Raw genomic sequence first — 26811 nt, 5'->3', positions numbered from 1 at the left:
TTTGATAAAGTTTCTGTTTCTGTGTAGGGATTCTGGATGCCGCTGCTTTAAACTGATAATATATCCAGTAATATAACTGGATAAATATCTCAAATATTTCTTTCTTGTCTCTGTTCAATTTTAAAAGGTTTGTAGACATCAAGCAGTTAATGTCATCTGTGCTAGAATTACATATTGGTTAATGTAGTTTAGTTTAGACCACTGTTAATTACTTAAATTAGTAATTACTCATTTATTGCTTCACTTACGCCACACAAATCCTCTTAACTACAAGATTAAAGTCTTTATGTGTTACTCATTTTCACGCGCTGCAGCCTCACAGTCACATTTTGTCACGTGATCGACATCACCTGACGATGACATGTTATTTTTTTCTATGCCAAGGACAATTGGTGACTTATGATTCATTCTCTCTAGTTTGCAGACAGCACACAGGGATGAACAGTAGTCCGACAGGGAGTGTTAAACTGTAGAAGCGTATAACCGTTTATTAAATACAGTGAGGGCTCCTTCGATTACCCAGAATGCCCTGCTTGTTGCCGTCTGGCGAAGGAGTGACTGTGTGAAAAGAATCAGTTAGCTGCCTTTGATACCCATTAGGTTGTCGTTACTATGCATTTGTATTGTATGAAATAAGAAAAAAGAGGGAAAGAAAATATCTGGGAAAGGCGAAATCTGTTGTCGTCTATACACCAAGCGATGCCTCTCTTCACGACTAACCCCTTTGACCAAGATGTTGGTGAGTAATCACAACTGGAGGCTGTTATTAGCAGGCTAGCTAAGTAGCTGTGACCAAACAGCTTTGTTTGTGTTCTCCAGCTGTGGGCAACATTTCACTTAGCCACTGGATATATATTATTGGTATATGGGTAACGTTTGGTACATACTGTAGGTTGTGTAAACTGACAACCTGAAGCCCATGATATTAATTTTGATGTCTGTTTTGCTTGTTTTTGAGGAGCATAGATGGCTAGCTTGCTCCCCTATCCTATGTGTATATTTAGCTAGCAAACAGCAAGTGACCGTTTGGCGAAAGCATCCTAAACTGGTGATGTTATTCTCGAGATGTATTACGTGTATTATTTAAGTCAGGCCAACTCTTAATGAAGGCGGAGACACAGGCTTGTCATCGGATCACTGAATTGAGTTAGCAAGCCATATCACTGGCTACCTTTATGTATCCCATCTTCTGTTAACTAACCACAATTATGTGCTTGACCTCTCACAGTGAGTGGAAGTGAAAGAGGATGCGGAGCTATGGGAAACCACAGAGTATCGCTGTATTTCCTGTCGTCTCTTTGATCTTTGTCGAGTGGTTAGCCACCTAATTTTCATGTAGAGCGTGTAGTTTTCATATAGATGAAAAATACACAACACCGTTCACTTGCACAGCCCCATACACAGCCTCAAGCCCAAACCCAGCAGTAAATGCTGTTTTGATAAAACAAACCAGCCTTTAACTGATCGTGCTCTTCTGTTCCTGGCTTTTACTACTGTTGTGAGCATCTGTTACTTCACTATACTGTTTTGTATGACATGACAGCAGCCAAAGTGCTTTACAGGCTCACATAGTCAGTCAACATAATGAAAAATAATAAGTGGAAAAAAACGTCAGAAATAAGAATAAAAAACATTACTAGTCAACTAAAACGGGTGGAAAAAAGACATTTGCAGTGAGTGTGATCAAACCATGAGGGACCTCAGACTTAATTAAAGCAAGTGTAAATAAATCTTTAGAGCTGATTTAAATCATCAGCTGTTGATCAGATTCTTATTTGGGGAAGCAGATTATTCCAGAGCCAGTGGCAGTAACCACATTTGCCTGGTTGCCTTTAGCTTTCAGTCAAGTAAGGGGCACTGAGAGAAGTTGTTGGGATAATGAGTTGGTGACCTACAGACAAAAAAAATATCTGTTGTGAAACTCATTTATTGGAAACTTCACAGACAGCCAATGCAGTTCAACTAAAACAGGAGCGATGAGCTATCTTTTCTTTGTACAAGAGTCAATCAGCTGCGTTTTGAACCAACTGGAAAGCGTGGAATTGGGCAATCCTATATACAGAGAATTGCATTAGACCAGGTGAGATTTGGTAAAGGCTTGGATAACAGAACTGGCTCTAGCAGTGGTTTTCACTTGGTAAAAGCTCTCCTTCACAACATTCCTTTGATTGCTAAAATTCACGGAATGTCTCATAAAAACACAAAGATTGTCTGGTTAAAGGACTATCTGCCTCACTGAGGATGGTTGTGTAGCTTGGGGGTCTGAATAAAATAACTTCAGTTTTTCTTAGTTTCTTTCTTTAGTTTAAGGGTTTGTTTTTGTTTTTTACATCTGTGATTCCAGATCTTCCAAACATTCAAAGAGGTTCTTTATGGTTTGAACACAGTCAGGTGTGGCAGGTAGATAAAACTGGGTGCCACATAACAAGGATAATGAATTTTGGCTTTCTGTCCATCTCTAATACTTCCAATCTTGTTTAGGGTATATTTAGGGTATATTTTTCTAATGCTTCTTTTGTCAAGAGCAAAAGAAGCAAAAAAAAAACAAAACACTTTTTAATGTACTTATTACTTCCCAATTATTTCTTCTACTTCCCAGTAACAGCAACTGATGACTCATGTTAGAAAGCAATGTCAGCTATTTACACATCTTATTTCCATTCCTATGTTTATACTTGGAATACACTTAGCTCTGTAATAGACTGGGACCCTGTCCAGGGCTAACTTAGACTCTTGCTCTATGACAGCTGGGATAGACTCCAGCCCAACTGCAACCCTGAAAAATCAGCGCTGTTGATTGCTATGTGATGCCACTGACTGATGTTTATTATTGGCTAAATATTATTGGCACAACATTCAAGAAGATGTTAAAATGTTGTCAGACAAAGCATTTTAACATCTGTTTAATCTAAATCTAAAATGTTCTTGTTAAACACCTTATCTGCTCAAAATTGCACAAGTGGTACTTGGTAAAACATGAAGCTGCTTCCAAGACCAGAGGAGTCAAACACACAGAGTAGATGCAAGACTAACCATTTCATTTGGAAGGAAAACCCCAAAAACACAATTCTTAAGTGGCAAATAGAACCCACTGCTGATTGAAATGCACTGATCCTTAGATAAACTTCAGGTGAAGTCTTCGCAGATCATGAGCTGTTAGATTGTGTTCACTGTAGTGCGGTAGTGTTGATGGGGCACTTCTCATATATTGTCAGCCCTTTGTATCTCATCATGTTTATGCTTATGTGTAGAGGAACATAGTAATCTTGTTGTTTTGATTTCTCAATACCAAACATGATCATGAAAAGAGGATTCTCACGGACCGTTTACAACAGTGATTCTTTTTTTTTTTTTTTGTAGGATTACAGTAGCTTTATTACTCCTCTACAGAATTCCCATGTCTCTTCTTTCCCATCTCTAAATACAGTCATGCAGAAAAAATATGCTTTTGCTGTAAAGACTTCTTCTCACGCCGGTTGGTGTTCTTCTTTCCTGCAGAGAAAGCAACCAGTGAGATGAACACTGCTGAGGACTGGGGCCTCATTCTGGACATATGTGACAAGATAGGGCAGTCACGCACTGGGTCAGTTAACTTTCCTCATTCTGAGGCATACCAACACATTTCTTTTATATTTTTGAGTTTTGGATCATTAGAATATATATTCAAGGAAGTCTAAAGAAGTTTAAAAGAAGAGCTTAATATAGCTTAACCTTCTCAAACCTTTGAGTTGTGCTGTTCTGTTCCAGGCCCAAAGAATGCCTCCGCTCTATAATGAGAAGAGTGAACCACAAGGACCCTCACGTAGCCATGCAGGCACTGACTGTAAGCAGACTCTTAACAAACAGCCATGTTTTGTTTATGTTTGATAACTTATTTCTTAAATGACACTAAGCTATAAGCTAATAAAGTAACCACATTTACTCTTTTATAAGTGATAAATTACGTATGTCAAAAGTATTTCAGGTGTTTACTTACTTCATGAGGTTCATGAAGAGGATGTACACTTTGTCTTCGCAGCTTCTCGGTGCCTGTGTCTCAAACTGTGGGAAAATTTTCCACTTGGAGGTGTGCTCCAGAGAGTTTGCCAGTGAAGTCAGTAATGTCTTAAACAAGGTGTGTGGTAAATTTCACTTTCTTGTGTGTTGTCCAAATAAGCCACATTAACTATGTGGGATTTCTTCAAAAAGGTTCACTTTTGATCCGTGTTGGCATAAAATGCTTTAATGCGTGTTCTCCAGGGCCACCCCAAAGTCTGCGAGAAGCTGAAGGCCCTGATGGTGGAGTGGGCGGAAGACTTCCGCAATGATCCGCAGCTCAGCCTGATCTCAGCAATGATCAAGAATTTACGGGAACAGGGTGTCACGTTCCCTGCTGTGGGCTCCCAGGTTGGTATATGAGTATGGTGGTTTATACCCCACCCCCACAATTGCAGTGGATACATACCTGACGTAAGTTGGAAAATGTTTACTGTTCAGAATAAACGCTAATATTAATGTGAGAAAAACAAAAACTAGGAAACAGTGTAGCGACTCCTGTTTAATGCTTTACTATCGCATTTCACTCATTAGCTAACAAAACTGAAATGATGTTCGCTCAACAAGCATCATCTTTACCTTACGACAGGTAAGCTAACATAAACATTCCTGTAAAAACATTAATATAAACAAGGTATCAAAGCGACACACTAACTTAACTCTCTAAAACTGACCCACTCAGAGTTGACGTCACAGCTCCAGATTGCTGACGTTTTACATTCTGGTGCACTGCAGTCGTGCTGCTGTGGAAGGAAAAGCTCTGCTTTGACAGTCTGCATTCAACTTTGTTTTCTGGGAAATCCTTTAAAATTCCACGTCGACGTGTTTTTATAGTCTGTCATCAATTATGCCGACGAATCGTTGCAGCGCTAGTGGTTAAGATCAGAATTTTAAGTTCTGGCTCATTCTATTTGTAATGCTAGTATCTCTCTTGGTTTGCTCAAAATCCATCCCCGTTCTTTTATTCTTTTGAGTCATGAGTGTAAGTCATTATTTATGTGAAGCACATGATTATTGTCTTCACAGGCTGCTGAGCAAGCAAAAGCAAGCCCAGCTTTAGTGGCAAAGGATCCCTCCACATCAACAAACAAAAAAGAAGAGGAGGATTTGGCCAAAGGTAAAGAGGACTCTATCAGATAATCAGAGCAGTGCACAGTTTTTGTAAAGGACTCTTGTATAAAGACTCTTTTTAGTATTCAGACACACATAGAAGTGCATTAGAAGCATGTTCATTAAACACATTTTAACTGTTGTTTATTGGCTTTGAAAAACTCCCCCTGTTATTGTGGATTAATGAATTGCAGATGTTCCACAAGGTTTTCAAGGGCAAACACACAATCACACTCTTGTGATTATCTTATTATCTCTCTTGTGTGCAGCTATCGAGTTGTCTCTGAAGGAGCAGCGTCAGCAACCGCAGACCTCAATGTCGAGTCTTTACCCAAACACCTCCACCCTGCTCTCCTCACACAAGTCTGACGGCAGAAAAGTCCGTGCCATCTACGATTTTGAGGCTGCAGAGGACAATGAGCTCACCTTTAAGTCGGGAGAAATCATCACTATCCTGGACGATAGGTGAACATTTACACAAATATAATCAAGAGCACACAACAAACCAGGACTTTCAGTATATAATAGTGAGCAGATTTCCCGGGCCTATGTTGCGTTCTAATTTGGATGGCTGTTCTCTTTGAAGCCTTTTTGAAATGCTCTTTAGAAAAGCACAGAATCCATGAACTCAAAAGAAAAATACGTTTTAAACATCACATCTATGTATTCATGCTTTAAAGAGGTCTGGAAATGACTTTGTAAAATGCCAATGAAATTATTAAGGATTAAATTCAATTACTAAAGGCAACATTTTTCTCATAATTGAATGGGCTTTTTGTTTTCTTTCTCCCAGTGACCCAAACTGGTGGAAAGGGGAAACATATCAGGGGGTGGGGCTGTTTCCCTCCAACTTTGTCACTGCTGATCTCACTGCAGAGCCTGAGATGAGTGAGTACACACACTTGAATCATTGCTGTTTCTTTGGGAGCCCATTTAGTCCATTAGCAGCATTGCTTTATAGATCTGGGAGTGTGATATCCAGAGAGCAGAGTGCAGTAAGAGACACAAAATAGGTACTGAAAAAATAACACTGCCTAAATTTCTGGGAAGGAGTTCAAGCAGTGTGTGATCAGCACTTTCTCCTGCTGATAATCTTTTCTTATGTACCAAATCTTTTTCTGGTATAATTACAGAGCCCTCTGAAATGCAACATTCATATTCATATGTTGGTATCTTGATGCTCTGTTCTATCTAATTCATTGTTTCCACAGAAATGTGTAGTCTTAAAAATTTATTCTTGGGAGTTTTCTGGCTTTTTCATCACATCCACTTTTTGTTGGTTAAGATAACCTTTGTTGTTATTGCTTGCTAATTGTATGGCTTTGTCATATTGTTGATTCTGTGGGTTTGCATACTGGGTATGTACATCATGCTGTTGCACTTCTACTGCCTTCATGCTGTGTGCCACCGTTTCTTGTAATTCGAGTTAAAGAAAAACTTTTATCAGCTCGTAACTTCTATTTTTATCTGATATCTGTTCCTGTGCTGCATGCTTCTATCAGAGCATTACAGGCGATCAAGTTAGTTTGTTCTTATCTCTTACGTTTGCGTTGCTGACCACTGCCACTGTTGTGTTGTTTTTCTCCTGCTGCATCTACGGCTACTTGAAAACCCACAGTGAAGACGGAGAAAAAGACAGTACAGTTCAGTGAGGACATTCAGGTAGAGACCATAGAGCCCGAACAGGAGCCAGTGTACATAGACGAGGTGAGTGCTCTGCTGTGTGCGCTTTCTTACTCAGATCATTCAGATTTATTAAGGTCACAAGTTTCTACAGTAAATAAAAAAATCTCTTCCAGTATAAGATAAAAAACTTTATTACTTCTGGATTAAGTTGTGAAATGATCTCACATCTATCCGATACTTATCACATCTTCTCAGGACAAAATGGACCAGTTACTGCAAATGATTCAAAGTGCGGATCCAACAGACAACCAGTCTGACAGTGTTGAATTATTACAGCTTGAAGGTCATTTTCATTCACTTATTTATTAATTTCTTATGCAAAATATGAGTATATGGAAGTGAAAGAAAACTATTTAATAACATTGTACACATGCTGCATTTTGGAAAAGGTGGATTTCTGTCAGCCAAAGAAAGAGATTTAAAAATTTTTTCATCAGGTGCCTGCAATCAAATGGGGCCCCTCATTGATCAGAAGTTGGAGGATATTGACAGGTACATTGTGTTGATGTGGCGTGCTTTATTCATAGAAATTCAGAACATTGTAAGCTCAGCAGAAGCGAATAACATGCAGAAGGTGTTTGACAAGATATGGATTGCTGATTGTTTGTATCACCAGGAAGCACTCGGAACTGTCAGAGCTGAACGTGAAGGTGATGGAAGCGCTGTCTTTATATGCCAAGCTGATGAATGAAGATCCCGTCTATGCCATGTATGCCAAGCTGCAGAGCCAACAGTATTACATGCAGCAGCCTGCCAGCGCCGCACAACAGGTGAAGTCAATACAAACTTCTTTTTTTTTTTTTTTTTTTTAAATTTGAGAAGCAGCTACATTCTGAAAGGGAAGTACCAACACTGGGAAGTCTAAGACGCTTGGAAAGAAAAGATAGATTACCATGAACCTGAATGATTGAGAATCTACACAGACAACATTAGGTGTTGTCATTTTTTCAAGGACTTTAAAGCTGATTGAATATTAATATTTACTTTATGTTTATATTTGTCACCACAGGTCTACCCTGGTCAGCCTGCATCAGGTTCATATGCCATGAGCAGTGCTGGGGTGCAAGGCTATACCGTTCCTATGGAGCAACTTCCTCCTGGAACTCCCCTTCCTGGTCAACCAGTTCCCAGGTGAGTTTGAGGTTACCCACGGTCCTGCTACAGCACACAGTACAAATACTAAGATTATCAGTTTCCGCTGTTGTTCTCCTCTCTTTTATGTGAGATGAAAAATGGCAAATACATTTAAATGCTTAATTAAATTCACGTTTCACTTATTCTTTAAGTTATTTTTACATATGGTAAATTTTCCGCTGGTATCAGAGGCTGTTACTCAGCTGCAGAACCAGGCTTTCACTTGTTCCAGCGTTATAGATGAAGCCTTCTTAAATACCTGAACAACTTCTGGTTTTTCCTCATTGAAATTGAATCTTGGTTTCCACATTTTAAATCAAAGTATTTGCTGTACTTGAAATTGAAAGCAGTAATTTCTCACCATTGAGCAATTCCTTACACACCACAACAGTTCTACTCTTAAACAGACAGAGGTTTACTAGTGTTAAAATAACTTGATGTAGTATAATATTCACTTTTTCCCCATCATTCTTTTCACAGTGACGTTCATATGTACATGGGCCAGCCGCCTGTGTACACTGCAGCTCCAGGCGGCATGGCACCAGCAGATGTTCAGTCCTACCAGAATCCAGCCAGCAACCCTGGCCCAGCACCATGCACAACTCCCGCAGGCATGACGCAGACCGCAAACTACAGCGCTGCCTCTGGCGTGAGCATAGCACCCTCCACAGATGTCCCACAGGCCCCCTTCTCAGAGAAAGCATTGTTATAGGGCCACCGGAGCTCACTGATATCCTCACAGGCACATATGCACTCTTACATACAGACACAACCACACACTCACAAAAAAACAGACCTGATCAAATAGTTATAGTTGAAAATGTGTTTTTATTGCATAAGTTGACACCAGATCAATTAAAACACAATTTAAACAGAGTAAACTAACATTGGCATGTTTTCTGTTGTATTCAGCCGATATACAGTCAAAGCTGCAGTGCAGAACTTTAATTTCCTTCCTCTGGCAGTCAGAGTAATTAAACAAAAATATTATTTGATTTTCACTGGAAAGCATTAACCTGTTATTTGAAGATTCATGCTGCTGTCAAATGACTGCGCATATGTCTAGCAGACGTTTGACATACTACTTTTATATGGCGGAGTTTACACTGGACTTCCATTTATTTTTTGAAGGAGTTGGAGAGTGTTCATTGTTGTTGGCTTTCCGTGTTTCTCTTGTTTATACAAGCATCAAATCTCACAATCCGAAACGCTCTACAAGCCTGATGCCAACTAGATGCGAGTCTTTATTCTTCTGTTTTTGTTTGATTTTGTTGGTTATGTGATTTTTGGCTTGCAAACAGTTTCTAGGTGCAGTCCCATCATCTTCTGGTGGTAGTAGACACTACATCCTACCAGGTGCTAGTAAAATAAGGGAACAATGTATTTTAGGAAAAGAAATAGTTGGATAAACTTTCTTTTCTTTTTAAACAACTATTCAGATAGCCAGAAAGATCGCATCTTTCTTTTTTAGATCTTAGTCTCTCATCTGACTGGTGAACTCTTTTCTTTTTTTCATCCAGAGTATTCAAAGAAATTAGAAGCGTAAATCTACTAAGGATTCAGTTTCTATCTGCCATACGTCTAGCCCAACTCCAACTGCATAGCTCCCAAAGTTTAGCTCTGGCTATTTCGCCACACATCTCACATTTCAAACTTCAATAAACTGCAAAGTTTAGAGAGTTTTATCAGGTGCTAATAGCCTTGACTATAGCAGACATTCATTTTTATGCAAAGGTCCCACACTCCAGCTTTAAATACACAGTTCTGCTTCTCTTACCAGTAAAGAAGTGATCATGGGGATTTATTTAAAGAGCTCACACTACACTGAGTCACAGATATAAAAGTATGGAGCGGCTTTCAGTTTCCATCTCTCAAGCCCGATCACTTCAAATCTAGATTTGATAGCAATACATGCATTCAAATTTTTTCTTGTCACATGCAAAACCATTATGGCATTAATTGCTTTGTATTTATTTCAGACTATTGAACAATTATGGCAACACTGAGTTACAAAACATTTTTTTCCAATTAGTTCCTAGAAGAAAAACTAAAACTTTGGTGCTAAGAAGTTGTTTTTTAGTACATATGGAGTTAAATTTGCATGCATAAAAGGGTTGTTTTTCAGCAAAACAAATACTCTTTAAATATTAGATTCTCTCTTCCAATATTTAATGCTGAAGCTTGACTTCAGAATATGCCATTAGTTTTGTTTTTTTTCCTGTATTATTAAATTTAATAGTTCTTACACAACAACTTAAAAATAATAAGAAGAAATGTCAGTTTCCCACTTCTAGCTAGCTATTTAAAAAAAATGCAATTACTATTTGATCAAGTGTGAAATATATGCACACACACACAAACACACAGCTTCACACCACCCTCAGTACACACACTGAGACTGCACACACACGATGCACACTACAGGCTGGCATACAGCAGCGAATGCACATACAGACACAGCTGCACTACTTGGTTCACGTATCCTGTAGTAGTGTGTGATCATTTTCCTTCATTCACACACTGACATAGAAATAAAATGACAGTGTCCCACAGCTTTCTCACCCACTTAAACAAACTATAGTTCTAATCATGTCTCAGAAAGGGGTGTCAACTTTTTTTCTTCTTCTTCTTCTTTTTTTTAAATTAAAGGACTTTTGGTCTGCTGAAAACATCAGGATACTCTTACATTCTGTATATGTTGTCAAATTTTAGAAGTACTGAAAACTGAAGCCACTTTGTTTTTGGAGAGAAAAGAAAGTAGAGGAACTGAAGCATGCACATAACTCTTGTATATACTGTACTGAACTAGTAGTGAAGCCACATGATGACCTCATGGGTGGAGCTGTATGCTAGCACAGCTCCGGCTGTTTCTCTCAGCCTTAAAGGCGAACTCTGCAGTCGGGATTTTCCAGATGTGTTGAAAGGTGTCGAGCCAAAGAGCACAAAGTGGTTGCAGGGAAAAAGTGTCTGAAAACAAAATGGTATATTTCTTTATTTCTATTCTTTTTGCATTGTTTTTTTTCCTCTCAAAGAAACAAGACTGACTGCTTAATTCATACTGCAGAGTTTTCCTTTTAAATCGGGCGGTTACGCATCTTTTTTGATGGCTTTGCTTTGTACCCATCAGGGGCTGTGTTAGCAAACCCGCACCACAGACTTGGCTACTAAGTGGGAGAGCCCCAGTGTCTCCCCAGTGTCTTTAAAGCATTTCTTTAGTTAGTGTTGGAAAAATAAATGCTTATTTTTTTTCTTTTTGTAGTACGTTTTAATTCATGTTTTGATTATTGTTAAGATATTTTAAATGGAGAAGCAGTGAAGGATGTATGTATTCAGAGAATAGATCAGGATATGTAATATTCTGTCTAACTTAGTTGTATATTTAATTGCTTACACAAGAACATGGACATTTCTCTCTGTGTTTGATACATGCTTGATGTACTGTAGGCTCAAATGATAATGTAAAAGCTGACTGAACCCCTCCATGCTTTTCAAACCTGTCCGTTAACACTAATACAGATTCTACCTGAAGGTGTCTCTGATTCTGAATATTCAGAGTCAGGATTTGTAAACGGCTCTTTACCAAAGTCTCCCTAAGCTAAACAGTTAGCGCTATGTAAGTCATTCAAGATCAAATGTACAGGTCTGCTCCTCATATCCTACCGTATTCACCTTATTCTTCATATTTATCTAATTTATATTGCTTCTACTCGGACAAAGCCTTTGGGAAAGAGTTCATGTTTACAAAAACTGACTGGACTATAAAAAAGGAAACTAATTTATCTGTTGTATTTGACATCAAATGATGTTACATGAAGGAATTATTAAGAATTGTTCAATTTCTGGTGAAATTAGTGTGTTGATCTAACAAATTGGTGTCGTTTAAGTTTTTCAGGAGGTACTATGTTTCAAACTTCCTACTTCTCGACACCACTGTGAGATTACAAACCGACTTGTTTTAAGCTCTGTACCTCCAGTTCCTTAATTGAGCGCTAGAAAGATGAGGAATATTTTTTGTTTCTTTGTTTTGTTGCCTTCAACTAAAATCAGGAGCGAAATGGAAAATTAATCTGTTTGTTCAAAGAGGGTTAAAAATATCAAAGTAGCAGCTGTTCTGGGACCATAGGAGCCAGTTTATTGTCACGTATCATCCAAATGTCACATCTTGTTGCACCCCCAGAGTTGGACTGTAACCTGATGTGGTTTTTTTTGTTTTGTACAGGACTGAGATGCTGCCATATTTTTTTTTTTAGTTTTAAAGCAACATTATTGTAAAGGTTCCGTCTAAAGGTGTACCCTGCTGTTTGTATGTATTCTTTTAACCATACTTATTAATTGGTATTCACAATAAAACCAGGCCAAATGTACAGAATACTAATGACTTCACTTGGCTTGATATTGTGTTCATATATTTATGCAAGTAAGAGTAGTCCTGATTATCACAGTATGACACACACAGTCTGCGTTATTTATAGGATGATCCGTCCGTCATGTTAAGAAGTATAAACCACCATGAATCAGTTTCACCTGCTTTGGTGTGACTCAGTGTGACAACAGGTGCAGTGATTAGGCAACGACCAAATAACCCCTCCAAAACAGCAAAGACTGTGCAGGTGGTCAATGCAGACTGTTGCTCTCTCCCTGCTGACTGATTTTTCTCTGGTTTTGCTGCAGCTGGTTCAGGTTGCACAGGTAGTCTCCCAGCGCACTGCTGTGTCTCCCAGCGCAATTCCCAGAGTGTGGAGGACAAACCAGGAAATGGGCCTGCAACTGCAAAGAGAGCTTAACAGGGAAGGAGAGGGGGTGTAAACCCAGCAGCAGGACCGGTATTTGTTTGTGTGAAAAAGAGCGCTGCCAGAGTTCTAGAAAATGACCTCAAACAGGTTTATGAAAGAGACTCCATCAGGGTGTCATATAGGTCAATGCTCACAGCTCAGCATCATGCAGCTTGACTGGTGTTTACCACTGACACCCTGTTCTCTTCACAGATGAGAGCAGGTTCATGCTAAGCAGATGTGCCAGATCTGAAAAAGAAACAACACGTTATGCTTTCTAACTGGACAGAAGATGTCACTGACGTTTAACTTTTATACTGTGATGATTGATGCTTTAATGGTTAAGTTTTTGAGCAATTTTGTTTAATTGTTTACTGTTTGTGAGACTTAAGTTTTCCTCATGCAGAAATACCTATTTGGTTGATATAAATTAGACATAATGGACATATCTGTTACAACAGGTAAGACAATATTTTACAGTCTCTGTCCTACATGCCCTCTGCCTTTAACATAACACAATGCAAGGAAGTTCTCCCAAAATTACACAAGCACCCAGGATATTATATTCATATCATACTCACCAGTCAAAGACAGGCCAGCCAAACTTAAACTCCTTAAGCTCCCCCCAAACCCCTCCTACAATCATCCCTACATGATTGAGAAACTTGGAAAAACTAAATGATTATATAGTTTGATTTCCTTTCAGTAAGAAACTAGAAAATTGTCCTCTTCCCTGCCACTAGGTGGAGTTTGGTGTATGTGTAAGCAAGGCTGTAAGCGTGTCACTGTGATTTTAAATTGAATTCAGTTTTATTTATACAGCGCCAAATCACAACAACTGGCTTCTTTAAATGCAGTAGGAAGTAATTAAGTTTTATCTGGTTGGGAATTTAGCGATGGAAAGGTATACCTCCGTTTCAGCTACACACACACACACACACACACACACACACACACACACACACACACACAAATCCATCCATGGTTTTCCAAATGTTAATGCTTTATATATCAAGAATGTATTTCATAACTAAGTAATTTTTCTTTAGAGAAAAGCAAGAACCTAGAGAATCCTTCTTCTTGCCACCAGGTGGAGATCTGAGCATGTCTGAGCAAAGCTGCATGTAGCCTTGCTGCATGTAGCCTTGCTGCATGTAGCCTTTCAGCATGTCACTGTGATTGTAACTGCAGTAGGAAACTATTAAGAATAGTTTATGCTCACTATAAAGGTTTATCTGGTTGAAATTTTAACATCAACTCACTGTAAAATTATATCTGCAAACAATGTGTGTATTACTGTAAAAAAACAACAACACATGGGTCAAACAACCAAATATCTTAAGATAACACTTTTAGGATCCCACCTACATCTCCTCTTCGCATAAGGGAATGCAGTGAGGTTCTCCAAAACTACACAAGTATCCAGGATGACACATTCCTAAAAATCCTCCATATTCACCTGCGATGGGCATTTAAAAACAAATGTCACTATTCCTTTTTGGAAGGTGTGTACAATTATAGCTCGGTGTAATCTGCCCCTGTGATATTATAGGATGGGAGATCTCTTCTTTGTCACCCCCCATAAAAAAAAAAAGACAAGCATGATCACCTCATTACCTCAGCAATAAAATAATACAGCCTCCAGTGCAGTGTAAGCAATGTCAGTGTGCAGAGTCCAGCGTCTCCACTGGCTCGTTTTTAGGAGATGATTGTTAAAGTCTTAAGCTCTGAGTTCAGATCAGCGACTGGTAATCCAGCACCATGCCCTCGGGGAAGAAAGTCAAGCTCATCCTGTATGAGGTGCTGCAGTTTGCAGCACTGATTGTACCCATCTTTGTAATCATGGAGAGATTTGCCAGCCTCATATACAACGTGAAAGGACGGGATCAGACAGCATACTGGCTCGTTGTGGCGGCTTCTATCGCCTATGTGACCTCTGTGACCTTGCTGGTGTGGGCTCCTGTCAGATATATGACTATTAAGCAGCGGGGATTCATCAGAGAGGTCACGCAGTGGTGAGTTGAGGCTTTTGGAACGTGATAAGTGACAAGCTTATCGTTTTGTGTGTATAAACATAAACAGAGTCTGTGTAACCTTAAAAAAAAAAGAATAAATCACATCTTAAATGTGAAAAGTCGAGTTTACTGAGTAAACTTTAGTTCAGTTCTGTGATTTGCTGCTACAGTCTTAAATTGTCTGGTATTACAGCTCATCATTTGGTAGTATTTATTGCAACTGAAATTACAGATCAACTATTTTAACTATTAATTATTAGTTTAATGACTCTTCTCTACTAAGTGCTACCCCTAATAATACAACCTTTTAGATCATGTAAGTATATTTATGCCTTAGAAATGAAGTCTTCCCTTACTCTCAAAAGGGAATATAAACCAAGTGAGCATAGATAACAACTGTAATTGAGTGTAGCTGCTGTGTTATAGATTAGAATTATTAAACTGCATAAAACTGAAAGACTGCTTCAAAGTCTTTTCAAACACAAATTAAAAATCTAAATATAAACTCATGCACTTGTTAAAAAAAGAACAGTTACTCTTCATTATGGGATGATCATTATGTAAATGTAAGCTGTGTTTTTTTCAGGAGACCAACAGCAATGGCATATCTCATCCTGTGCACATTACCGTGCTTTGCTATCCTAATAGCCAGCTCCAAGGTAATGTCACCAAGACTGATTGATCTTGTCACTGAGGAGCACTTGTTGATGTTTTGTTCAGTCATGCTCTGACAGGGTCCTTGAAGAGGCATACAGAATTTGTTGTAAACAGTCCATTAGAGGCCACAGTATTAAGACACTATAATTATTCACTGAGTGAACAGCGACATGCTACACTGCACCACAGAGAAAGAAAAGCATCCCTTCTCACGGACTCACCATGATCTCTTGAGGTTTACTTATTCAATGTCAATCTACAGGTAGCAAGAAGTTGTACTCTTGTACAGTTGTATTGTATTCTTTATTAGGTAATAATATAGTAATGAAGTAAATACTACATGTTTGTACACCTATTGTTTTTGCCATATTGTCAAAGAATTTGTGAAAAGGACTTTGGCAGGGAAAATAGGTCCCCAGTCACAAGACTGCCCTCCCTCTGAGCTATTCAGTAACCTATAGTGAAAACAACAGGTTGTCCATTAACTTAAGGTTTGATGCTATCCCCGACCCTAAAAAGAAAAGATTTTTTATTCCTACATTACACTGTGTCACTTAGTATTTTATTGCTGTTCCAACAAGAACATAAATAAGCACAAAGATGTTTCTCATATTTATTCACCCAGTGTTTCTTATTTTACGGGCGTAAAGATGTAAATCTGCAAGGATAGGGAAGTAAATCCTAATGGGTTCATAAAACTTGGAATGTAGGCGCTTCTTTCTCATTGGAGACAAATGTTACAAAGACTCTCAGTTTCATTTTTTTCCCTCACTTTATCCTTTACCATCCTTTACCAGTGGAACAATGAATGAATACATTCATTGTTCCACTTATGAGTATTTTCTATTATTGTGAAAACACAGGTGCAGGTGGACAGAGGACAGACACTGGACAGTTTCTCTGAGTTGCCAGTTTCCCTGGTGCTTTTCTTCCTCATCTGGGTGGATATCATTGAGAGGATTCGACCCTGCAAACTCATGGGAAAATGTAAGGCTTGAATTCTTCCAAATCTTTTATGATTATTGAATATTTTTGCGTCACATTTCATCTTCTGCGGGAGTGGTTATTTAACTGAATCCATAGACCTTTTGCGCTTATTTGTAACACTTTATTTTATTGGTTTGTTATTTCATTAAAGCAGCACAGACTGCAAGCTAGTTCAGAGAAATATCAGTCACTTCACTCACATCAGATTTCAAATCAGAATCAGAATCAGAATACTTTATTAATCCCGAAGGAAATTAGGGTTACAGCAGGCAGCACGCTAATGGCGCATGCGCACTTACAAAGGAACCTTCTGACCAAACTTTACACAAACATCACATTGGGAAGACATGTCAGAGAGGTAGGCTGATAGGAAAAAAAACAACAAAAATACATAACATGAGGTGAGAGGAGGAGAAAAAAAACTCCACTCAGACTGAGCTCCTAGTGGGAGAACAGTTTGATAACAGAAAAAAACACCTCAGCACAAAAGCACATGACTATCAATACACCATAGAAACACAAGACAAGCAACAGGGGCGGGTAAAGGGTAAGAGAGAGCCAGTGTAGACAGCGCATCCGGTCCTGCAGCATGTCTGCGCTGGTCCAGTCGACCGCCATCTTCCCCGGGAGGGGACAAGCATCGAAGGCGTTTGGAAAGGGAGGGGGAATGAGTGTGTATCAGTGTGTATGGGTGTGTGTGTGTGTGTGTGTCCAGAGTTCAGCTGAGACAGTGTCCTTCGCCCTGCTAGGCTAAGTAAACAGTCTTCCAGCCAACCCAGGTGGCCTTGTGTAGGATAGGAAGAACAGTCTAAGCACAGTCTGTTATCAGGGTGTTTTTGTTCAGCTCCAGCCTTGAGATCACAGCTGGCGCCGAAGTGGTAGCCGCATGAAGTGATGGTGGTTTTTACTTTAGTGCGAACAACTCATGTGAATTTCAAAGCAGTTCTAACAGTCCGACACTGGTCTCTCAATCTCCTGTTGGAGAGCCGTGAGCTTCTCCATGATGTTATCAAACTTGCGCTCCGTGATGTTGTCATTCTTGTGCTCAAAGAGCAGATTCTGAGAACTTCTCCAAGATGTAATCCAATTTTCGCTCAGAGGTCTTATTCTGAGTGTTCACGGCAGCCGTAAGCTTCTCCAAGATCTTATCCGTGCTGCGCTCAATGAGCCAATTTTGAGAACTCACCATTAGTCCCATTGATTCAATCCCAGCGGGCAGCCTTGTGGGGTTTTGAACAGCCGATTCCACTTGCTTTAATCTTCGATAAGTCAGGGCCAAGCCAGCTCCGATCAGCAAGAACCCTGTTATCATGGTTCCGAATAGGTAGATATCTTCAGCACTCAGGCTCACCCGAGCCCAGACTTCTCGTTGAGAGAAGGGTGTCAATTGCATTCAGGGACCAGATGATCAAATCCATAATTCCTCTTTAGGTTTTTGAGAACAGACTGTGAGAGAGTGTTCCAGGGAAAAGTAATACAAAAATACACAAGACTAGACAAGGATACAAGAGGCTAAGCAGGGAAGATAAGGGGGAGAGGAGAGGAGAAAAAGTCCAACCGCCTTGGCCAAGAGCCAAAGAGGATGATAATAAACACACCCTTCCTAATTTAGCTGTTTAGTCAGCTGCAAAATTTTCCAGCTCTCCCTAATACATCCCTGTACCACTGCTACATTGCGTCAGTGCCTGATTCTGTTTATCTAGACATAGCATTTTCAGTGGGAGAAATGTTTCGTCACCAAGTGACTTGACTCGATTTATAAGGTTGGGGAAACCTGCAGTCAGCTGAGACAGAAGAAACACTTGAATGAGTGATACTTGAAAATGTTTCTACCACTGAAAACTCTACATCCAGATGAACAGAGTCAAGTTTTTGGGACTTTGGTCATAGACTTCCTGTGCATTTTCTAACCAGTGAATACAACCCACCTAAACAGCTGGAGAACACAAGAGCACAAAACATTGACCAAGATGACAAATTCTCCAAATTCAAATCATGTATCTGCTAAATGTACAGTAAGAAGCCTGATTCATGGAAGCTGGACCTTACAGTCTACAGTAAACCCTAACACTAACCACCTTACCCCGTCACATGATTGTCGTTACCTATGCTAAAGATGATTTTTCTTCTCTTATTTTTAAAAAATGATTTAAAAAAAGACAAGTTCTCTTGTTATTAGCTAGTCTTTCGGATAACCTAACTTATACAGAAAAATTTGGTTTTGTCATTTATAGCAGACAGCTTAGATTCAGACTTTGACATATCCGGCCCTGTCCTCACCCACATGGAACCAGTGACCACCGTATCAAGCCAGATGAATCCTGAAGAAGGCCAGAACGGTGTGACCCAAGGCCAACCAGAGGCCAAAAATGGCAGTCCCTCTAACAGATTCCACGATGTTGCCAACTCACCACCAAGAACACGAATCACCAGCACTGCCTACTTGTACTCCTCAACCTCACGCCCTCTGTCGTACTCGGGTCGCCCGAGCATCCTGTGGAAAAGGGACGGAAGGTCAGAAATATTTGTGGATAGTTTCCTTTTCTGGTTTGACACTGTGGAGATGGTGAGAGTGGCAGGACTGCCCTCAGTGTTCTACTCAGGCTGGGTGTTCCCAGTCTACATCCTCGCCTTCCTCTCTACTCTTCGTATGATTATCACACCTCACAACCCCTTGTTGTCTTCTGCTGGATTTGCTCTTCAGGACTTCCCTTTCTTTGTTTTGCGGGTTGCTCTGATTGCTGTGTTTGGCTTTGTAACACCCTTCTTATACCCATTGAAAAATGTCCTGGTAAGCCTAGCTTTTATCTATTTCACATTTCTGACCAGGCTGAAAATTTTTAGACATCACAGCCTGTTTTGAGGAGGAGTGGCACATTCTGTTGTTGATGAAAAAGCCACTTGGACTGTGAGTATTTCGACAGTTGGTCTTCATGTGTGGAGAGCAGCATCAAATCAACAAGATGCTGGTGCTGATGATGGCGAGCAGCATGTTTGAATTTTTCTGGCTTCTAATGCATTAAAAGGACATTCAAACCAAAGTGCAAAAATCATTCCGAATTTTGTTTAAAAAACAGGTGTACAGATGGAAGTATAAAGTAAGCCAACTCTCATCTTGATTAAAATATATTTATTGGTGCAAATGTTTATCTGCTTAGTTTTGTATTTTAACTCTAAATTTGTTTACATTTCTTTTGAATAAAACCTTGAAAAACAATCCTTTATGTTGACACTGGTGTATATTCTGTAAATACTTCAAAGCTAATCTGATTTTATTTATTTGTTAAAGGAGACAAAGTTAGGTGGATTGACAGTGGTTTGATGCGCTATATCAGATGAAGAACACATGATTCTGAAGTGAATTCAAAGTGTAATTTTCATTGTGAGGCCCAAAGAGATTCATTTCAATTCAAATTTACTTATATAGTCCCAATTCCCAAAACAGTCAACCCAAGGTACTTTATATTGTAAAGTAAAGACCAATATTATAGAAAAAACCCCAACAAATATATGACCCCTTATGAACAAGGACTTGGCGACAGTGGGAAGATAAAACTCCCTTTTAACAGGAAGAAACCTCCAGCAGAACCAGGCTCAGGGCGGGGCGGCCATCTGCCTGGTTGGAGGTGAGGAGAAAGAGAAGAGAGCAAAGTGAAACAGGACAAAAAGCAAACTATGGAGAGAGCACCAGAGTGTAATAACTGCTAATCATTAAATACAGTAGTGGTATATAAAAGTGAAAATAGAGTTAAAATAGACAAGTAAAGAAGTTCATCATGGGAAGCCCCCAAGCTGCCCAAGCCTATTGGTTCAGTCCAGCTCTAACTATAATGACATTTTTAAGCATAAGCTTAAGAGAGTGTTTATCTCCCAAATGTAAACTAGGAGCTGGTTTTATAGCTGCTTAATTGGTGATCCTAAAGTGACTACTGGTGTGAACATGGGCATGACTGACTGTCTGTATGGTGTTAGCCCTGCGACAGATTGGTGACTTGTCCAGGTGTATTTGGCCCTGCTACAAGTGAGATATTCTTCAGCTCCCCTCACAACCCAGAATTAGATTAGTGCAAGAACATGGATGGACAACCCACTCAAAAATGCAACAAATAAACAAATGAAGGTAAGTTAACTTAGAAATAAATAACTGTTCGGTAAACTTTCTGGGTGTGTCAAGTAGGTGATAAGCATGATGATTTCAGACAAGGTAATTAAACTTGTGATTTAAGAGCTGATGCTTTGTCTTTGCTCGATAAGTACAGTTTTATTATACAGCATACTCACCTGGACATCCTTTATAAAATATCTTGTTTGTTCAGATGGAGTGGCTTACTGCTCAATCTTTGGGAATTTGTCTCAAGAAATTGTGTGGCAGTAATGGTCAGATAATTAGTGCCACAGGGCATCCAATCAAGAATTCTCATAAACAGATGGTTAGTTTGTTAAAGGCAAAAAGTAAAACATCTTAACAAGTATCTGGGCTATCAAGAGCTTCCAAAAAGATAAACACCATTCTTCCAAAAGATATGCTGTGCTTCTAAACATTGTTTGAACGTTTGATTTTGTTGGGATTTAATAATCGTGGAGATCACAGCATGTGATAATCATTTTCATGGTCCACAAAATCTTTGATGAGTCCTTCTAGGCTACAGCTATTATCCTCATCTGGCAGAAATATCCACACAGACCACACAGATTAACTTCCTCCTGAAGAACGTCTTGCCACTTGGCAGCCATTTCAATATGCCTGTGGGTAATTATTTGCACACTTATTTGAAGCGTTATCTAAAACAGCTTTGAATTCAAAAAGGGCCAAAGAATATTTTACCATAAGTTTTGGGAATCATCAATATGGTTCTTGGCAAATGTTACACAAGCCTTTGTGTTCTTTTTAGTCAGCAACAGTTTTCTCCTTGGAACTCTCCTATTGGAGAGTTGGCAAAGTACTTAAATAGAAGTATAAATACTGCTGTTAAAAAACACTCCAGTAAAAGTTAAAGTACTGATTCAACTTATTTACTCAAGTAAAAAAGTACTAAAATGTACTCAGAGTAAGAAAGTAAAAATGAGCTCTTTCGAGGATGTTTCTATTTTTGTGCAAAGCTAACTGTGAACCTAGTTGCTATATTAGCATAATGAGAAAATAATATCACTGGACTCTGTGGAAGAGTTCCATGGAGGAGGCTGTGCATTGGTGGCATTTATGAAAGAACCATAACATCCATTACAATAACAATAACATTGGATGAAAGGGAACAACGATGGCTACCTTTTGAGAGTAAAATGATGGCTGTACACCACACACTGTGGACACAGCAGCAGCAGTTTAAACTTTTAAGATCAATTTTTCCCCTGCTCCCACTCAAGCAGTTGAGCTGTCTCACTCTAACCTCCAACATTGCGTCCCATACACACCCATTATAAACTCAGAAACGGTGACTGGAACTGAAGAAAAAGTATAAAAGATATTAAAAAGATAAATACAACCTGAATAGTTCAATGTCGTGGCTTCATTTTACAGTTTGAATGGTGTCTGTCGGTCAATGTATGTGGAAGTAGTTAGAGTTGAAAGAGGAGTAAGTTGAATGAGAATTTGAATTCTCCCATTGAAAATACACTGTAAATTTTTGTTGAATAAAGTTGAATAATTTAAAAAATATATAAAAGTTAAAAATGAGAAAAATACAAGCACACATGTCTAAAAGAAGAGGAATCTAATGGTGGTTGAATGTTTTTTCTAAGTTGAACAGTGTTAAAGGAGATAGCGTACAAGAAATGTACTGAAGATGAGAAGTAGAAGAACAATACTGTGGATGTTTAATCAGCATCCATACTAATTGTATTGGAGTGGATCTTAGCATCATGGGCTAAAATTCAAATGAATCTCTGCTACACTTACCTAACTCTGACAATGAAACCACAGCCACTGTGCACAACTCACACACTATTCTTTACTTTAAATTTATCACAGCTGAGCAAACTAATGTGTTTATCCTGCACTAACCTACAGAGGATTTTAATGCAACCTTTAAGTAGCAGTTAGTCTACTTCAGTTTGATTTGCAGCATGTTTCACAATATGAAAAAATGACATTTAAACATTTAAAAGCATGAGGACTTACACATAAGCTTTAAATTTCCAAGTTTATCAAATCTCACTGAGCATCCTTACCTTTAAATCTAGCCTTTCTTCTTCCTCTTCTGTCCTCTTTCTTATCTTTCTCCATCTCTGAGTGAAGCTCTTTCTTTTCTCTCCCTGTGAAATACAGCAGCTGGACCTTTAGCTAGCAACACACTGTGTAACAAGCTACACACAAACAGTTTGTGTGTTTGCTGATGGTTGTTGAGCTGATAGAAACGTTACATTTGAAATTACCGGCCACTTAAAAAAGTCACTCCCTTTAAAAAAGTCAGGACTAGCTAGATGCTGAATTACCGCAACGTACAGACACCTGCAATAATTCGGGTGTTGTGGCAAAAACAACAACCCCCCCCATTCCTCTTTTAGCCTCCGACTATGCACCATCCTCTGGTGATAAAGAAATGAACAGGATTGCCTTTCATGTGTTTCTGTTTAGGCTTGGTTTGATGTTTGGAGGCTCGACCCAAATGCGTTAAAGCAAAAGAAACAAGCCTGTTTTAAAAATACAGATATTTGTTTAAAAATGTAGGAAGTAAAAGTAAAAAAGTACTCAAGTTGAGTACAGATACCTGGAAATTATGCTTAAGTACGGTAAGGAAGTATTTGCACTTTGTTACTTCCCACCTCTGTCTATGGATCCCATTTTTGTTCAGCCTTTTTATATATTGAATCATGAACTCTGACCTTAACTGAGGCAAGGCAGGCAAGGCCGTCCTTCTGGGCCTATTTAAGTGATCTGGCAGCTATCAGGCCTGGGTGTGGCTAGTACATTTAACAGTGGAGGTGGGGATAGCTTTTTCCATTAATAAATAAAATTCTGATTTTAAAAAATGCATTTTGTATTTACTCAAGTTATCTTTGGATAACATAAATGTATTTGATGATCTGAAACAATTAAGTGTGGAAAAAAATGCAAAAAAACTAAGAAGTCGAAAAGTCTTGGATTTTATGTGCTGCCTCTTCTGTCCTTGGATGTCACAAATTAGCATTTCCCCTCTTCTTTTGTTTATAGCATGAAGGCATAGCGGTAGTTTATATGGTTCTATGGCTGTATAACTCAGTGGACTGGAACCTTGATATGCATGTGTGCATGTTTCTGTGTGTATCTGTTGTTGTGACACAACAGAGAGCTGTTGTTGGTGTTTACTGTAATCGGCAGTCCTCCAACCGGACAAACCTGACAGAATTATACCCATGGTGCATTTGGTCTTTGTTCCTCTGATGCATGAGCCGGGGCTGCAGGACTAATTGTTTAAGGGAATTTTCAAACCAGCAACTATTCTCGAGTGAAGAAAGGAAGAAATGAATGGATTCAGCTGAATTGCTGCTGATAAATCTGAGCTGTAAATCTGTTGCCACACTAAGAGAGAAGATTTGTTGAAGGTGTTATTAATGATGTACAAATGACAGGGCAATAGACAAGCAGCTTGGATTCACAGTGAGGGACCATAGCTGGCCTGCTTTCATTTACCGGTATGGAAACTAAAATTATCTTCCCTTAATTTCCCCATAGCCACCATCAGCCTACTCTTTAATGATTCATATTATAATCTGCAAGAAGGCATTAGTGCAGCTCGAGTGATTATGACCATGTTGCAATACGTCATGTTGGCAGGATGGAGAGCACTTTTTCTTTCCCTTGTGACATTGGTTAAATGCTCGAAATGATCAAAGCAAAAACACAACAGCCTTGCAATAAGAGACTAAGGCCCTGTGCTTCGTACGTCGCTTACTACATCCAAGATCAAATGAAACATCCAAGACCAAACCATCGCGCTAACCGTGAGCGCGCTAATCCGGTTCCCCGAACACACCTGCTGTTGACGATTAGTACAGCTGGATGAAGTAATGTGCGATCACTGGGTGCCGTAAAAGGGGATACGCATCGATAGCAGAAACAGTGATCGGCAACCCTCTGATTGGTCGGCGAAAATGTCGAAGGAGCGCGCTCGGCTCGGTATTTTTCGGCAGCAGAGCAAGAACTCCTGAGTGAGGGATTTCAGGAGTTTCAGAGTTAAATCAGAACGCAAGGGAACACTGCAAAGGCTGCAAAAGCAAGGAGCGAGGGCTGGCAGAAAGTTGCTGACAAATTAAACTCGTAAGTAATTTAATAATAATAATAATAATATATTGGATTTATATAGCGCTTTTCAAGGCACCCAAAGCGCTTTACAATGCCACTATTCAGTCACTCTCACATTCACACACTGGTGGAGGCAGCTACGGTTGTAGCCACAGCTGCCCTGGGGCAGACTGACAGAAGCCAGGCTGCCATATCGCGCCATCGGCCCCTCTGGCCAACACCAGTAGGCGGTAGGGTAGATTTATTATATTACACTATATTATCCAATATTATATTACATTATATTATAATATGTTATATTTTATCCTCTTTCACATTAGAGCCACAACAGGACCCACTAGAACATGGGAACAAGTAAAAGTGGAATATAAGAGTATTCTACAGAATGGTAATATCTATCACTTATATTGCTTTTCGTCTCTTGGAAAGAGACCCTGAAATAATCTGTTTGTTTGTTCATAACAGCAACCAAGAAAAGGGCAGAGCAAAAAAAGACAGGTGGTGGTCCTGCACCCCCTCGTCAACAAGTTGGTTAAGTGAATAATACCCTCACGGGAAAATCGATATCTCTCTATGAGCACACTGTCGCGCTGAGCTAAAGGATCCTGTCTGTCCCGCAATATGCGCTGAATTCTGAGGACTCTCCTTATCAATCTTGCACCTTCCTCAATGGGTGGCTCGCGTAAACGGACAGGACATGGCTGCGACAGGCTTCCCAAATCCACCTTCGCTTTTATAGCCGTGGTCTCTCATCTTGATTACACGAAGTAATTTGCAATTACTACTCTGAAATATGAATTACATCTGTAATAATCACATACATGTAATAGAATGTTAATAGTACATTTCCCTTTTTTAGGAAATGACCTGTATGTATCTGTGTGACATCAATAAAAGGATCAAGTGCTGCATTATCTTTAGTTACATTGATGTTATTTATTTATGGTGAAACAGTGGTGGAATATCGCTGTTGCTTTCGTATAAATGAAGCGGACATACCTGCGTGGCCGCGATCTAATCCTGTTTACATAAAGTAAACCTGCTCCCGAGCAGGTTTACGCTTACGGCTCTGTTGCTATGACAGCAAGTCCCGGATGAGCTTCGGGGAACCGAACGATCCAGGATCACGCGAAATCGTCAACAATCTAATCCAGCTAACTTACTTAGCGAGGTACGAAGAACAGGCCCTAAGATCCACATTCATGGATGGAGAGTTCTCTGAGGCAGGCTTTCATTTATTTATTTATTTATCTGCCATCAAATTAACCCATCAAGTCTGCTGAGAGAGAGGCTTTGCAATAATTCTGGCATTTTAAAATTCATATTCAGCACAGTGAAAATAGTTTTTGTTAAGTAGTTTTGTCTGGCTTGAAAGTCCAATTTCCTTATAACAGGAGGAAATAATCTTCTGCTCGAAGAAATATGTGGTCCAGATAGTATACATGGAAAGTTTTTTTTCATACTGCCTCTAAAATGGTGATTTTTTTGGTTGTACAATGTAAAGACATATTCATTTATGATTTTTAATTATGTTTAATTTAATTTTATAGATGCATTTAGAGGATGAATCACAGTTACTTTGACGCCACAGGTCTATACAGTTTCTCTGTGCCTGTGGGTTCTTAATCCAGTGTCCAGAAACATACATATCAGGTTAACTGGTGAGCCTAAAGTATCAAAAGATGTTAATGTGAGGGTGTGATAGACTGGTGACGTGTCCAGTTTGTACCCTGCCTCTTACCCAGTAATATAGGCTCCAGCTAGTATAGGTGCCATCCCTCTGAAACCCTGAACTGAATAAGTCGCTAAGAAAATGGACACAAAGATTCAGAGAATCCTCGCTGTGCCAAAACAGCCAAGCAATGAAGCAATCAAGAAAAACTGGAATTTCAAATAGTTCCATTCATATCTTACTTTACTATCTGCAAATGTCTCTCAAAACTATATCCAAAGACTTTCCTTTATTGACTAGTTTCTGATGCACAAACTGCAAATAAAGAAGTTCCTATTTTACCCTAAATCTTTGTTGAAGCTGTGGAAAGAAAAATCCTGCTCAGCGCAGCTACACAACAAGGGCGTAAGCTAGCTGCATAGCCAGTTATATTTCCTCCCTTTCTGATGCTGACCACTTTTCCATCTTTAGCCCGTGGCGATTACACTGTGTGGATTGTGTTAAACTGCATTAATTTTACCA

The 26811-nt window shown here is 39.3% G+C and overlaps 2 protein-coding genes across 2 annotated transcripts; both read left to right on the top strand.

The window, feature by feature from the left end:
- Positions 1-485: 485 nt before the first annotated feature.
- stam (signal transducing adaptor molecule (SH3 domain and ITAM motif) 1) lies at positions 486-9957 on the top strand. Its single transcript, XM_085377812.1, has 14 exons — positions 486-739; positions 3499-3583; positions 3748-3823; positions 4019-4114; positions 4240-4386; positions 5062-5152; positions 5415-5610; positions 5939-6033; positions 6764-6852; positions 7027-7114; positions 7269-7323; positions 7448-7601; positions 7841-7962; positions 8446-9957. Exons 1-14 carry the CDS (start codon positions 700-702, stop codon positions 8675-8677), a joined length of 1566 nt encoding a protein of 521 aa, XP_085233938.1. The 5' UTR covers positions 486-699; the 3' UTR covers positions 8678-9957.
- Positions 9958-14498: 4541 nt separating this feature from the next.
- tmem236 (transmembrane protein 236) lies at positions 14499-19259 on the top strand. Its single transcript, XM_085378690.1, has 4 exons — positions 14499-14752; positions 15339-15411; positions 16273-16396; positions 18631-19259. The coding sequence occupies exons 1-4, from the start codon at positions 14499-14501 to the stop codon at positions 19257-19259; spliced, it is 1080 nt and encodes a 359-aa protein (XP_085234816.1).
- The last annotated feature ends 7552 nt before the right edge of the window (positions 19260-26811 follow it).

The sequence above is a fragment of the Diplotaxodon limnothrissa genome, linkage group LG18, assembly GCF_057381915.1.
Source record: "Diplotaxodon limnothrissa isolate DT_005_m linkage group LG18, D_limnothrissa_male_GT1.1, whole genome shotgun sequence".
NCBI lineage: Eukaryota > Metazoa > Chordata > Actinopteri > Cichliformes > Cichlidae > Diplotaxodon > Diplotaxodon limnothrissa.
This window is presented reverse-complemented; position numbering and strand designations above follow the sequence as displayed.

Coding starts and splice junctions, on each gene's coding strand:
- stam (XM_085377812.1), top strand. CDS start 700: ATGCCTCTCTTCACGACTAACCCCTTTGACCAAGATGTTG. Junction 3,824..4,018: donor TAGCCATGCAGGCACTGACT/GTAAGCAGACTC, acceptor TTGTCTTCGCAG/CTTCTCGGTGCCTGTGTCTC. Junction 7,324..7,447: donor AAGTTGGAGGATATTGACAG/GTACATTGTGTT, acceptor TTGTATCACCAG/GAAGCACTCGGAACTGTCAG.
- tmem236 (XM_085378690.1), top strand. CDS start 14,499: ATGCCCTCGGGGAAGAAAGTCAAGCTCATCCTGTATGAGGTGCTGCAG. Junction 14,753..15,338: donor ATCAGAGAGGTCACGCAGTG/GTGAGTTGAGGC, acceptor TGTTTTTTTCAG/GAGACCAACAGCAATGGCAT. Junction 15,412..16,272: donor TCCTAATAGCCAGCTCCAAG/GTAATGTCACCA, acceptor GTGAAAACACAG/GTGCAGGTGGACAGAGGACA.